Source organism: Curcuma longa, chromosome 9, assembly GCF_044706935.1.
Source record: "Curcuma longa cultivar G26 ecotype Majalengka, Jawa Barat chromosome 9, ITB_CL_G26_1.1, whole genome shotgun sequence".
In the NCBI taxonomy this organism is placed as follows: Eukaryota; Viridiplantae; Streptophyta; class Magnoliopsida; order Zingiberales; family Zingiberaceae; genus Curcuma; species Curcuma longa.
Window position 1 is genome coordinate 9,981,298 of NC_133869.1, and position 12,736 is coordinate 9,994,033.

Sequence of the window (12,736 nt, forward strand, 5' to 3'; positions counted from 1 at the left end):
TATTTTATGTGACTCTTTTCATGTGCGTCCGTGAGTGCCACACCTGATCTATCGTCCATCATGTGATTATGTGCAAATTTGACCATCCAATTATGGGAATGCATACGATATTTTTAATGCTCGACCTCTGCCACTGCCTCCGTCGTTGCCGCTGCACTGTCGCGACCATCCGGCCATCGCCGGACTGCTGGCCGTCAGCCTGGGTGCGATCGACGTGTCGCTTGTCGGTGCATCGGATCGACATCGAGACGTCCGAAGACGACCAGAATCCGACGCAATTTGATCGGAAACGTATTTGTCGGACAATGGCGCATGGTGACGTGCCTTTGTCGAAGGCGACCATTTGCCGACAGGAGAAATTGCCGAAAGAAGTGCCGAGATTCGTATTCCTTTGCCGAGAGGCCAAAGCGCAAGAGACGAGACGAGCACGTTGATTAGGCCCGGGGCGGCAGCTGACAGTGGTCGGACGGGGTGCGACGGTGGCGGCAACGACAATGGATTGGTTGTGTCGCTCACGAGGGTCACGCAGCGTAGGTCGCGCAGAATATCAAATCTCTAATATATATTACCACATTTAAAAATTTATTTTAAAAGAGGAAAATAAAGATGAATGGAAGAATATGTAGAATTTAATTATTTCTCAATGGAGTTTAGAAGAGTTTGAGCCCAAATTCTTTAATGGGCTTCGCTTTGGGCCTCCACGCTGGTTCAATTCTTTTTCCCTGGAATAGAGTTCTAGGGTTCAAAAAGGGGCAAATCGGAAGTATCGCGGTGCTCGAATTTTTTCCAGCCATTCGGCAAGTCGCAACGTTTCTATCAAATCCGGTCGTTAGGGCTGGCGGCATCTCGACAAAGCTAAGTTATTTCATTTGCTTCCTTGAAGAAACTTACTGCTACGAGGAACTTCGATTTCTCCTGCTCGCGGACAAGTTTTGGTTTTCCAGTTTGATCCTACGCGAACTCAAAGGCCTAGTTTTTTTTTGGGGGGAATGGTGGTTGAATGTTATGTGGGGGAAGTGCGTAAATATTGGTTTTTGATGGATAGATCTTTATTTAGGAGTTGGGATTTGAGCGAAAGTGGAAGCTTTTATTCTCAGTAATTGCAGTCGCTAATGATCACCATTGTTGAACCTGAACCTGGATTTTTAATCTAGTGCTGTAATATTTTACCAAAGCCACGGTCAAGAATACCTACTCTTTTTTTCTCTCTTTTTAATTCGGTGTGCCAATGGACGAAATAAAGGATACAAGTGGCCCGGTGGCAAGTACTGAACCAGAGAAGGACATGCTAGAGATTACTGAAGATGAGCATGTTAATGAGGAGACTGCAGATGTGGAACTCACACCTCTAATTGATAACCCTTTAGTTGAGAATAACTCTGGGATTCAAGCAGAAAACTTTACTAAACTGCACGAGGAGCCTGTTTCAGTTGAACACACTGCCAGAAGTGATGAGGCCCCGCAAGGTGATCCTGCTTCGAAGACAGACGTTGAGGATTCCTCTCATCAGGTTGCTATTGGTGATGCAATGACAGAAGAGAAGATTAAGGAAGAGAACGTGCAGATTGAGAATGGGCAGTTGCTTGTCGCAACGGATGAGAAGGAAGATGACTCGAAAGTGAATCAAGTTACTGAGGCCACTGTGAAGCTGGAAAAGGGGAAGGAAGATGATGAAGAAGGTGCAGAGGGTTATATCCAGTCTTCTGAGTTTGACTCTTTCTTGGACGGTGAAGATTCTGGGACAGAGGATCAGCAATCAGCTTTTATGAAAGAGATTGAGAACTTCTACAAAGAGAGGAGCTTGGAGTTTAAGGCACCTAAATTTTATGGCGAAGGTTTGAACTGCCTAAAGTGAGCACAATTCTTCACTCTTTTCCAGCTATGTATTTGCTTTCACCTTGAGTAAATGTCTAAAATATTTCTTGGGTCAGGTTATGGAGGCAAGTGACGAGATTGGGTGGTTATGACAAGGTACCTCAGTGTTATCTTCTAGACATTTGCCCTTTGGTTTCAGTGTCAAATTTGTTTCTATATTATGGTCAACTTCATGGAAATTGTATTTTCTAAAATACTAGCAACCTTGTCTTGCATATGTAAAATCAAAGATGTATAGAAATTTAATTTGCTCAATTAATTTCTGTGTTTGGTTAGTGAAGTTCCATTGGATCTTCTATTGATATTTTCTTGTATTACTATTTTTGTAATCCAGAAGACTTTGATTGTTTGTATATTCCATTTTAAGGGTTATGTTTCCATTTGGTACATAATCTTCCTTGGGCATTGATTTAAATGTAACTGAATGATGGTACAATTTCAGCCAGTTCTTTCCATTGAATCACTACTGATATTTTCTTGTATTATTTTTTGTGTAATCCTGAAGTCTTTGATTGTTTGTATATTCCATTTTAAGGTTGCATTTCCATTTGGTATATAATCCTCCTTGGGTATTGATTTAAATATATTTGAATGTCGACGATTTCAGCCAGTTCTTTCCTTGCATTTTGGTCTAAATTCTGACCTTGCATTTTGTTTCCATTTGGCATTGATTTAAATGTAACTGAATGATGATACAGAACTAGTTTAAGTTGTGGGTTAGGTTGTTTTGTGTTTATTAACATTTTAATAACATACTTGTTCACAAGCTCATTAGCATGCTTAGAAGAGCAAACTTGTTCCTAAACATGTGATTTTATATTGGGATTACTCTTTCTTTCAATGAAACAAAAAATATGCTGTAAATGCTACTTTAAAATTTATATTTCTTGTAGCTTTTCGTGACTTCTGGTAGTAGCAACCAAAACATTTAGCAAAGATTATTCTCAAACACATATTTTATTTGATGCTTCAACAGTTCAATCACAGCATCAAAATTATTCTGTACCACTTAAGTCGGCATAATATTAACAAGAGTACTTATTCTGGTTTCTTTAGGTGACATCATGCAAACTTTGGCGACAGGTGGGGGAATCATTCAAGCCTCCAAAGTAAGTATTCTAATCCATTAGTCTAATATGAAAATTCTAGTTAATTTATTAAAAAGTAATATAATTGATTTGGTTATTATTAGGTGATATAGCTTTACATTGCATTCATACAAGGATAAGTTCTAGGTACCACACAGTATTATAACCTGTATCATTTTTTTTATCACGATTCTTTACATTATTTATTTAACCAAAACAGCTGTTCAAAATTCAAGGATCTAAATTTCTTCTTACATGCCTTGATTTCACCTGCCCAGTAATAAGTGATTCATATAAGATTTAGGGCTTTGTTTTAATGTTTGTTTGAGTTTTAGATTTTAAAGTTATTATTATGTTTTTTAAAAAAGGTTTGCTATATTTGTTAAGGTAAGCTAGACCTTGTCCAATGAGAATTGTTTTTTTTTTTTGGTTTTAAAAGGGATTTAGATACTTTCTATATTTTATTCCTTAGTTTAATTAAATTTCCTTTGGTCTTAATTTTTTATTCTCTTTGTGAGATGGTTATGGTTATACTCGTGCACCATCAATTTTGGTTTGAAGGCTCTTTTAGTTTTGTGTGATTTTGGTGTTGTATAAAGTTATACTAGAAATGAATCTGGTTTAGTCTCTTTGATACACCAATCCTAGCTCTCTCGTCGACTTGTTTTTCCTCCCTTAAGAACTTGAGCCTTCTACACTGATGTGATCACAAGTCATGATTTACATGATCTCTTCTGATCTCATGTTTGGTGTGATCCCCTCTTCATTTTCTACTCAAGAACTCTCACTCTCGTAAAGCTTACTGACCCAATTTCTTGTGAACCGTGCACACCTCCCCATCATTAGGATTGCTCTTTTTCCTCCAACTATGATCTCATTCTCATGAAAATTGGCCCTTTTTGTGAGATCCTAACGCGCATGACCTTCCTTTCAAGAAATTTACACTATGTCACAAACTTCAATCTCTTCATCCATGGATGAAATGTGTGCCTGTTTTTTGTTTCCTCAATATCTCCTGATGTGGGTGAAATTCACACACACAGATTGTTATACTCTGCTCCCTTCTACAACAGAAGCCACTAGTGGCAGAAGAACATCTATGCCCACTTTGCTAGGGAAGAGCTTACAACTAACACGACCCCACACCTTCTGCAATATAAGTGCAATGATTCCTCTACCCGCCAATTCCACTCCAACACCCTGACCATGACTTCTCTTGCTTCCTTTTCCACCTATGTGAACCACCTACACCTTGCCACTCTTATGGTGTCACCGTTTGAGGACCTCACTTGGTCACCTCTTGACCTATGCCCTATTTGTTATCAAGGCCACCACACCATTGGCAATAGTTGCTCTCTAGTGTCATGCATCCCCTTTCTATGTTGTTGTCACACCCTTTTTGCCGTGGTTGTCTTATTGTTTCTCCACCGCAACTTCCTCTTCTGCTAAGCCCGGCCTGAGAATCCTGTTGCTTCCTTTGGTAGATCTATGCCTTGTGCCTATCATGCTCTCCTAGTGGTAGTATTGCCCTCGTAGGAGTCACACTCTAATACTCACTGATCCTCTAGCATCTTTTGCAGCAATCGCAAGTTGCAATACTAATAGCCCTTCATCCTCGTGACATGAAATTTCTCTTTAGCGCTTGAGGGTGAGCCTCAATTTAAGGCGTGATCAATTTTATTAATAGTCTTTTAAAAAACTTCTGGCATAGTGATCCATTTCCCTATTAGGATCTGGTCAAATGCTTGGATTCAATCCAAGGACTTTGAAGAGTGACATATGATACAAGAATTTGGGGACTCTAATATCTATTGCAAGCACGGCTTCGATCAATTACAAGATTATGTTCCTTCCCAAGTACCCATTGCATCGAAAAAATTGCAAAAAGGATTACAAGAAAGAGGAGCTTCGCCAAATAATCGAGATTTGACCATTTGAACACCAAAGAAATTCTCATAACAGGAAAACTGTGACTTATTTTAGAAAATTACTTTTGCTTTTTTAGTTGGTTAATTAAATAATAGTTAGTTTTTCTCTCAAAAGTTTTATATATAATCGTACATTATTCAAAGCAGTCCTATCATATTGACTATAGGAAATCCCATGCCTTCTTCCTTGATATTAGTAGTTTCAGTCTTTCAGACAATAGGACTATGGTGGAGCTCTAGAGAGTATTTGTACTTTATGATCAGTTGCAGATTCACAATACCTTCTTATTGATTATGCTGGAGCTCCAGAGAGCATTTTTACTTTATGATCAGATCATTATCTTTCTTATCTATTGGAAGAGATGACCAAAAGAAAGGTGTCAATAAGGATATTGCTTAGTCTCTCAAGAATTAGAAGGAAAATAAAGATAGAACTAGTTGTTACTAATTTGAAAGGCCCTCCAAAGAAGCAAGTGATACAGAATTTATTTTCTTGAGAAATAAATGGTAGATGAACATACACCAAAATGTCAACCAAGGAAAAATTATGAAGAAATCATGTTTAACAAAATTGTAAACAATTATTACTTATGCTTGGATACAATCACAGAAAGATCTTGATAACTCATTGGGGGTCTGGTTCTTCTTGGTCGGTGAGAATGGTGTGATTTAAAATTGGGGCTTAATTTTGGTGTTTGCTTTAAATTTTGAGTTTTAATTTTTTAAAGTTTAAAGTTTTTAAAATGTGTTGTTATATTTGTAAAGGTAAGTTCGATTTTGTCTTAGGAGAACAGATCTTTATTTTTGGTTTATAAAAAGAATTTGGATCCTTGTGTGATTGATTCTACATTTTGATAAAAAGTTGTCTCTTTTTGTGAGTTCCGATTTTCAGTTAGAGATCAATAATTTCTCTATGTGATTTTCAATGTGAGATCAATAATTTCTCAATATCAGATATTTATTTCTCCTTGCGGCATCAATTTCGGTATTAAGAGTCTTTGTGAGTTTTGTTCAATTTTGGTATTGCATCAATATGGAGTTGTGAGAGATATTGTACAATAATCTGTCTCATACTTGTATAATATCTGACACATGAGATGTCATAAAAAGGATTGCACTTTAAGTGACGCTTTGAAAATATGCCGTATGAAGATACATGAAAATAGGTTTCAGAATATGTAGAAGACTTGTACTGAGAGGCTCTGAAAATACATTAAGTAGTTTGCGGTGCAAATATGTGATCCATGCACTGGTGGAATTTTGCACCAAATTGATTGTGAAAATAAAGCCAAAGATAATTTATGTTCCAAGAACTGTCATCTATAACTCCCAACAATATCATCTCCATATTATTTTTTCTTCTATCATATTTGGCTGATTCCTTGTAATAATTTTTTCAGGACGTGTACTACTGTGTCTTGGACTTTCAGGATTTTCTATGAGAAGGTAATGGATATATCACTTTAAGAATTTCAAGTCTCAGTAAGTAAAGTACATTTTAAAATTTTGTTATTAAACTTCAAAATGACTCTATACACACATTCTTTTAGCTTCTTGTACTAATTTTGATTCTCAATATTTTTGAAGAGTTTCTACCTATTCAACATTTTGTTCTCTGATAGATGTTAAAAACTACGAAAGAAACTATTAAATAGTTTAGCCTGGCATATCTAGAGCACTTTAATTGATAGAGAAAAGGGAACACGTTTGATTTCTTCCTCTTGTCACTGCTGTTGTTTCTTATTTCATGGTTCTCTTTCCATCTTCCTTTAGTTCTTTGTTTTGCAATAAATTGGCGCTAATTCTCTCTTGAATAATTGTGTTGGACATTTCATTTGTGACTTACAGGCACTTCTCGAATACGAAAAGCATAAAATTCAGACTGGAGAGCTCCAAGTGCCCATTTCTTCAGTTCCAGAGCCAATTATTTCTGAGCAGCAGGTAATTTTTAGCTTTTATTTTATATTCAATCGAAAGCTTGTCCTTTTTATAGGGCTATTCATAACCTTGCATTGTTCATAGTAACATTTTTTTGTCTGGCCTAAAGTACCGTTAGTTGATGGTAACATTTCGTATGTACAAGTAGCAATGGTTTGCAATGTCACCACCTCAGTTGATGAGTGATTCGGGCAACTTATTCGATAGTTGTTGCTATTTAAAATGTTAATCATGTCCATTCCTCTGAGTCTTTTGCAGGTTGGTGGAAACCAATCATCTGGTTCGGGCAGAGCTAGAAGGGATGCTGCAGCGCGTGCTATGCAGGGTTGGCACTCTCAGCGCTTGCTTGGTAACGGCGAAGTTGGAGACCCAATTATTAAGGTCGTAAGATGATCTGCTATTATTAACATTCTGATTTTAGATGCTCATTTTACTTTTGCTTTTGTAGGATAAGAGTTCATTTCAGTTACCAAAGCGCGATAAGCATCTTAAAGGCTTAGGTTTGGATCCTTAAACAAGCTTTCGTACATATCGTCGATTTCTAGTTGCTTATTTTTGTGAAATGTTTGAAGGTGGAATGAAGAGGAAGAAAACACCGGGCCTCGAACATTCAGTCAAATTTGCACGTACTAAAGACATTAAACCACAGTTAAGATTCCTCTTGATCCGATGATCTTAAGTTGTGATAATGATACTAATGCATATTGGCATCGATTATCTTCTTTGACTAAATCAGAATGAATCATAGCCGTGCTCATGTCGTTGGATATGGTTCATTCGATGCACATATGAGGGAGATATAACTGTGCTCATGGACATAAAACCCTAATCACTTGCTTCTTCCACCTCCCAATATGCACCAAAATTGTAGACCTAGTTCCAATTGTTAGCAAAACTGATAAATTTTCTCTCGACAAAGCTGATCTTGGCTTCAACATTGTCGAGTCGAATCCAGTATCCAATCTCTTGTAATCCATAGTAGAGTAGTTTTTATTTTCCTTTACATATGTGTCTGTTTGCTTAACCTCACCAATTTGAGGGTGGATGCTCTAACAATCGATGCGCTCGTTACAGAACTGATTCCATGGTTTTCGATGTTGGGACTCCTGCTGATTGGGTGAAGATCAATGTTCAACGAACGGTACGCGGTCGTTATGTTTGTGACTTCAACCTGAGGCTTCTTTATAGCTGAAAACTCTCTTTCGTCGTGTCATGCTTTTGTGCAGAAAGATTGTTTTGAAGTTTATGCTTTAGTTCCCGGGCTTTTGCGCGAAGAGGTAGCTAGTGGAATGCACTCCTGTTAAACTCATACTTATTCGCGAGGCCGGTGATATTCACCAAATTCACTAATGGCAGGTGCATGTGCAATCGGATCCCGCTGGACGTTTGGTTGTTTCCGGCGAGCCAGAACAACCCGATAATCCCTGGGGTGTTACCCCTTTCAAGAAGGTGGTTATCTGACAGCATTCAAGTTATTTTGATCTACTTCTTTGTGTCTCACCAACAAACATTCTATCCTTAGGTCATCACCTTACCTTCGCGCATCGATCCACACAAGACGTCCGCAGTCGTAACCCTTCACGGCCAACTGTTTGTTCGTGCCCCGTTCGAGAATTCAGGTCTAACCGCAAGAGTACTCCGAAAACATTATATTTTAGTAACATCTAGTCTAATCTTTATTCTTGTTTCTGCCAGACATTTAGAGTTGCCCTACTAAGGTGACAAGAACACATTGTTGCGGTCTGTGAAAGCCGACCGATTGATCGATCGAACGAACGAGCCGGAAGCTTATCATCCTTGAAAGCTTCACTGTAAGTCTTCTTCCTAACCATCTGATCCTGATTAGGTATTAGTTGGATTCGGTTAGGATGATTGATGTAGTAGGTTAACAATAATTGTAGTAGTTTACCTATGCCCATTTGTAAATGAAGATGGATTAGTTTATCGACTTTCTAAACTTATCGACTCGGCTAATAAGCTCATTAAGACTTTTAACCGGCCATGTTTCGACTCTATGTATGATTGTAATCGTATTATGAGCTTTTTGAAGATTGAACAGGTGATTGATTTTGTTATTGTATGGTGGATATAGTTTGGACATTTTTAAATATAAAATATATTAATTAAAATATTTTTTAAAATAGGATCGTGATAGTTTTTGTGGTCTTGTGAAAGTTATTGTAGCATCATGATGTCTTATGGTGTCGATGTTGGTATTAATATCGAATGTAATAATAAATTTCATCCATTCTATTCAACATAATATGAAATTTTAAACTACAAAAATAATAAATTTATTATTAATAAATTTAAAATTGAGATAGCGTAAACTTTTAATTAATAAAAAAATTATAAAATTAAATTGATTACTTCTAAAATTAATTAAATTATAAATGTTAAATACTTTAAATTATCAAATAATAATAATAATAAAGATTAAACACTTTGAATCTTAAATAATAAAATATTTTAGAAATCTTAATTTATATTCAAATTTATCTAATAAGTATAGTAAATCAGAAGGTATAGTTTTAAAGTTAACAGGATTAAGTTTGGAAGGAAAAAAATAGAAAACGGTGTACAATTACTCAATTTACTTCTTTATAGATTTCTTTATAGAAGATCGTCATCGTGAAATCAATCGTATAAAATCACTAGAGTGATAGATTTTATCTTTTTACAGAAAAATGGATATCAAAGATAACAAAGATAAGGAGAGAAGGAACACTTCTATGAAATGATGAACAATAATTAAGAAATGATTTAGGTAATTCCCAAACCCAGTCACAGAGAACCATCACTGGAGAGCACATAAGTTTTTAAAACACCCCCAAAGAACCACCATTCGAGAGCATACAAGTTTTTCAAACACCCATGAGTATAAAGTAAAGTTATTACACCACAACAAATGATCAAAATGGTTTTCAGTGAAGAACTCACTGCCTAAGTAGTGATAAAAATGGAACCTCCAGTCTCAAAAATGATGTCGGATGGATACAAATTCGAAGCCTACATCTTCGAAGCCTCCTTGTACTCTGCCTCGGAAGTCTGGTCTCCGGCCGAGCCAGAAGGTCCGCCGGAAGACCCTCCTCCTCCCCCACCTTGTTGCATATGCTGCCCGATCTTGGAGACTGCCTTGTTTGCAGCATCAAGCTTCTCCTTGATCTTGTCCACGTTGTCCTCACCCATGGCGGACCTCAAATCGGCAACTGAGTCTTCAATCTCTTTTGCAACTTCAGCAGGAATCTTGTCTCTGAACTCGCTCAGGCTCTTCTCGATGCTATAGATTGTAGTGTCTGCTGTGTTTCTGATATCAATCAAGGCCTTCCTTTCCTGATCCTTTTGCGCATGGATTTCTGCTTCTTTTACCATCTTCTCAATCTCCGATTCAGATAGCCCGCCTGAGGACCTTATCGTTATTTCTTGCTCTTTGTTGGTTGCCTTGTCCTTCGCGGATACCTTCACAATGCCATTTGCATCAATGTCGAAGGTGACTTCGATTTGAGGCATGCCTCTAGGGGCAGGAGGGATTCCAGTTAACTCGAATTCTCCAAGAAGCTTGTTGTCGGCCGCCATCTCCCTCTCGCCCTGCAACACACGAATACCGACTTGGGTTTGGTTATCAGCTGCAGTCGAAAAGGATTGGCTTTTCTTTGTAGGAATGGTTGTGTTTCTGTTGATGAGCCTGGTAAAGATCCCTCCTAGAGTCTCGATACCAAGGGAGAGAGGCGTGACGTCGAGCAGGAGCAGCTCTTTAACATCACCTCTCAAAATCCCTCCTTGTATGGCAGCTCCCATGGCCACAGCCTCATCAGGGTTCACACCCTTGCTCGGCGCCTTCCCGAATATCTGGTTGACGATTTCCTGAACCTTCGGAACCCTTGTCATTCCACCAACCAAAAGCACCTCATCAACTTCTTTCACAGAGATGCCGGCATCTCTCACACAATTGACGCAAGGGACGCGAGTTCTCTCGATAAGATGATCGACAAGGGATTCAAACTTCGATCTCGACAATGTAATGTTGAAGTGCTTTGCTCCTGAAGCATCAGCAGTAATAAATGGAAGGTTTATATCCGTTTGCATGGTCGATGAGAGTTCTACTTTTGCCTTTTCAGCTGCTTCTCTCAACCTTTGTATCGCCAATTTGTCTTTAGATAAATCGATGTTCTCTGTTCTTTTGAATTCGCCGACTAGATAGTTCAGCAGTGCGCTATCGAAGTCTTCACCACCAAGGAATGTGTCACCATTGGTAGCCTTAACCTGAAGATGGAAAATCACATAAAAAAGATTGAAACAAAGAACATAATAGAAGCCAGAGAAACATGTCGAGAACAAACCTCAAACACCCCATTAGAAATTTCCAAGATGGATACATCAAAAGTTCCACCACCCAGATCAAAGACAGCGATCAAACCTTCCTTGTCGTTCATCCCATATGAAAGTGCAGCCGCAGTCGGTTCATTGATAATTCTCATAACTTCGAGGCCTGCGATTCTCCCTGCATCCTTTGTGGCCTGGCGTTGTGCATCATTGAAATAAGCAGGGACTGTGATGACTGCCTTTGAGACAGATTTACCGAGATAAGCCTCTGCTGTTTCCTTCATCTTGGTGAGGACAAATGCACCAATCTGGCTCGGGGAATATTGCTGACCATTCATCTCCACCCAAGCATCTCCACTAGGTGCCTTGACAATTTTATAGGGAACCATCTTTAGTTCCTTCTGAGTCTGGGGGTCATCAAATCTTCTCCCAATCAGTCGTTTAGTGCCAAATAAGGTGTTTGTTGGATTCGTCACGGCTTGTCGCTTAGCAGGAGTACCCACCAAAAGCTCGCCCTTCTGATTGAAGGAAACAACAGATGGAGTAGTCCTTGCACCTTCTGCATTCTCAATCACCTTTGGTGTCTGATTCAATCAACCAAGATAGAAACATTAGAAAAGCTAGTATCACACAAAGAACGAGGCCTAAACAAATCAAAAGAGATTTGTAAACAATAGGAAGCATAATGTACCTTCCCCTCCATGACAGACACACATGAGTTTGTAGTGCCCAAATCAATCCCAATAACATCAGCACTTGCAGGCTTTGAGCTGCACAATCAAACATTTCAGAAATTCCATCAGAAAATATTACCTGAATGCTCTTACAGCATTCAGATACTAAATAGGTAAATTGAGAGCTGAAATCAAAAGATTACCTGAATGCTCTTGCAACAGTAGCCCATCTTTGAGGCAAAGAAGACATGCCATAGGATGCTTTTAGAAAATTTGAAGCCTGGATATACAGAAAACCAAAAAATAATATACATATGCGTTGAGCTAAATCCATACTAGCATAAATAGGTTGAAAACCAAATTCATATACTAAAGATTTCATGCTGAAGCAAGATAAAATTAAGTAAGCACCATAAAGAAGGACCAGTTTAATCTTTCAGTACAAAACCTTCATCATCTACGTCCAGACCATCAACCATCTACGATTTTTAGATCTATGACAAAATCGGACACTTGCCACATAAAAATCCAGTCTTCTATACCATAATCAATACGACTATACCAAATACAACTGATTGGGATCGTCACATGCTCCAGCAAACTACCGCAAGAAAAACAAACGCACTAGTACTTTTTATGTAAAAAAAACGCCAGTCGGACCAAGAAATTCTAGATCAAACGAAAAAGATCTACACTTTTCCCCTCGGAAGGAATAGTTGGAAACCTGCGGCAGTGAGGAGGAGACGCCCGAAGTGAGGGACTTCGATCTAGACATCCTCGAGAGAAGCACGGAGCCGTTCGCCATGGAAGGAGAGATGAGGCAAGCGGGATCGAGCGTGGCGGCGAGGCGATCGGTTGCGTAGAGCGAGAGGGAGGCGACAAAACCCTAGATATAGCGAAACTAAAACCC

The 12,736-nt window shown here is 38.5% G+C and overlaps 2 protein-coding genes across 2 annotated transcripts; one reads left to right on the forward strand and one right to left on the reverse strand.

Annotated features, from left to right (window-relative positions):
* The first annotated feature begins 762 nt into the window (after positions 1 to 762).
* On the forward strand, positions 763 to 8,885 carry LOC141835081 (AT-rich interactive domain-containing protein 5-like). The gene is made up of 13 exons (XM_074722508.1): positions 763 to 1,851; positions 1,932 to 1,971; positions 2,932 to 2,984; positions 6,292 to 6,337; positions 6,740 to 6,832; positions 7,088 to 7,210; positions 7,278 to 7,329; positions 7,402 to 7,477; positions 7,904 to 7,970; positions 8,056 to 8,106; positions 8,186 to 8,278; positions 8,352 to 8,448; positions 8,525 to 8,885. The coding sequence occupies exons 1-13, from the start codon at positions 1,229 to 1,231 to the stop codon at positions 8,530 to 8,532; spliced, it is 1,422 nt and encodes a 473-aa protein (XP_074578609.1). The 5' UTR covers positions 763 to 1,228; the 3' UTR covers positions 8,533 to 8,885.
* A 682-nt stretch (positions 8,886 to 9,567) lies between these two features.
* On the reverse strand, positions 9,568 to 12,736 carry LOC141835264 (heat shock 70 kDa protein, mitochondrial-like). Its single transcript, XM_074722698.1, has 5 exons — positions 12,551 to 12,736; positions 12,030 to 12,106; positions 11,844 to 11,922; positions 11,170 to 11,736; positions 9,568 to 11,092 (listed from the first exon to the last, which is right to left on the reverse strand). The coding sequence occupies exons 1-5, from the start codon at positions 12,629 to 12,631 to the stop codon at positions 9,839 to 9,841; spliced, it is 2,058 nt and encodes a 685-aa protein (XP_074578799.1). The 5' UTR covers positions 12,632 to 12,736; the 3' UTR covers positions 9,568 to 9,838.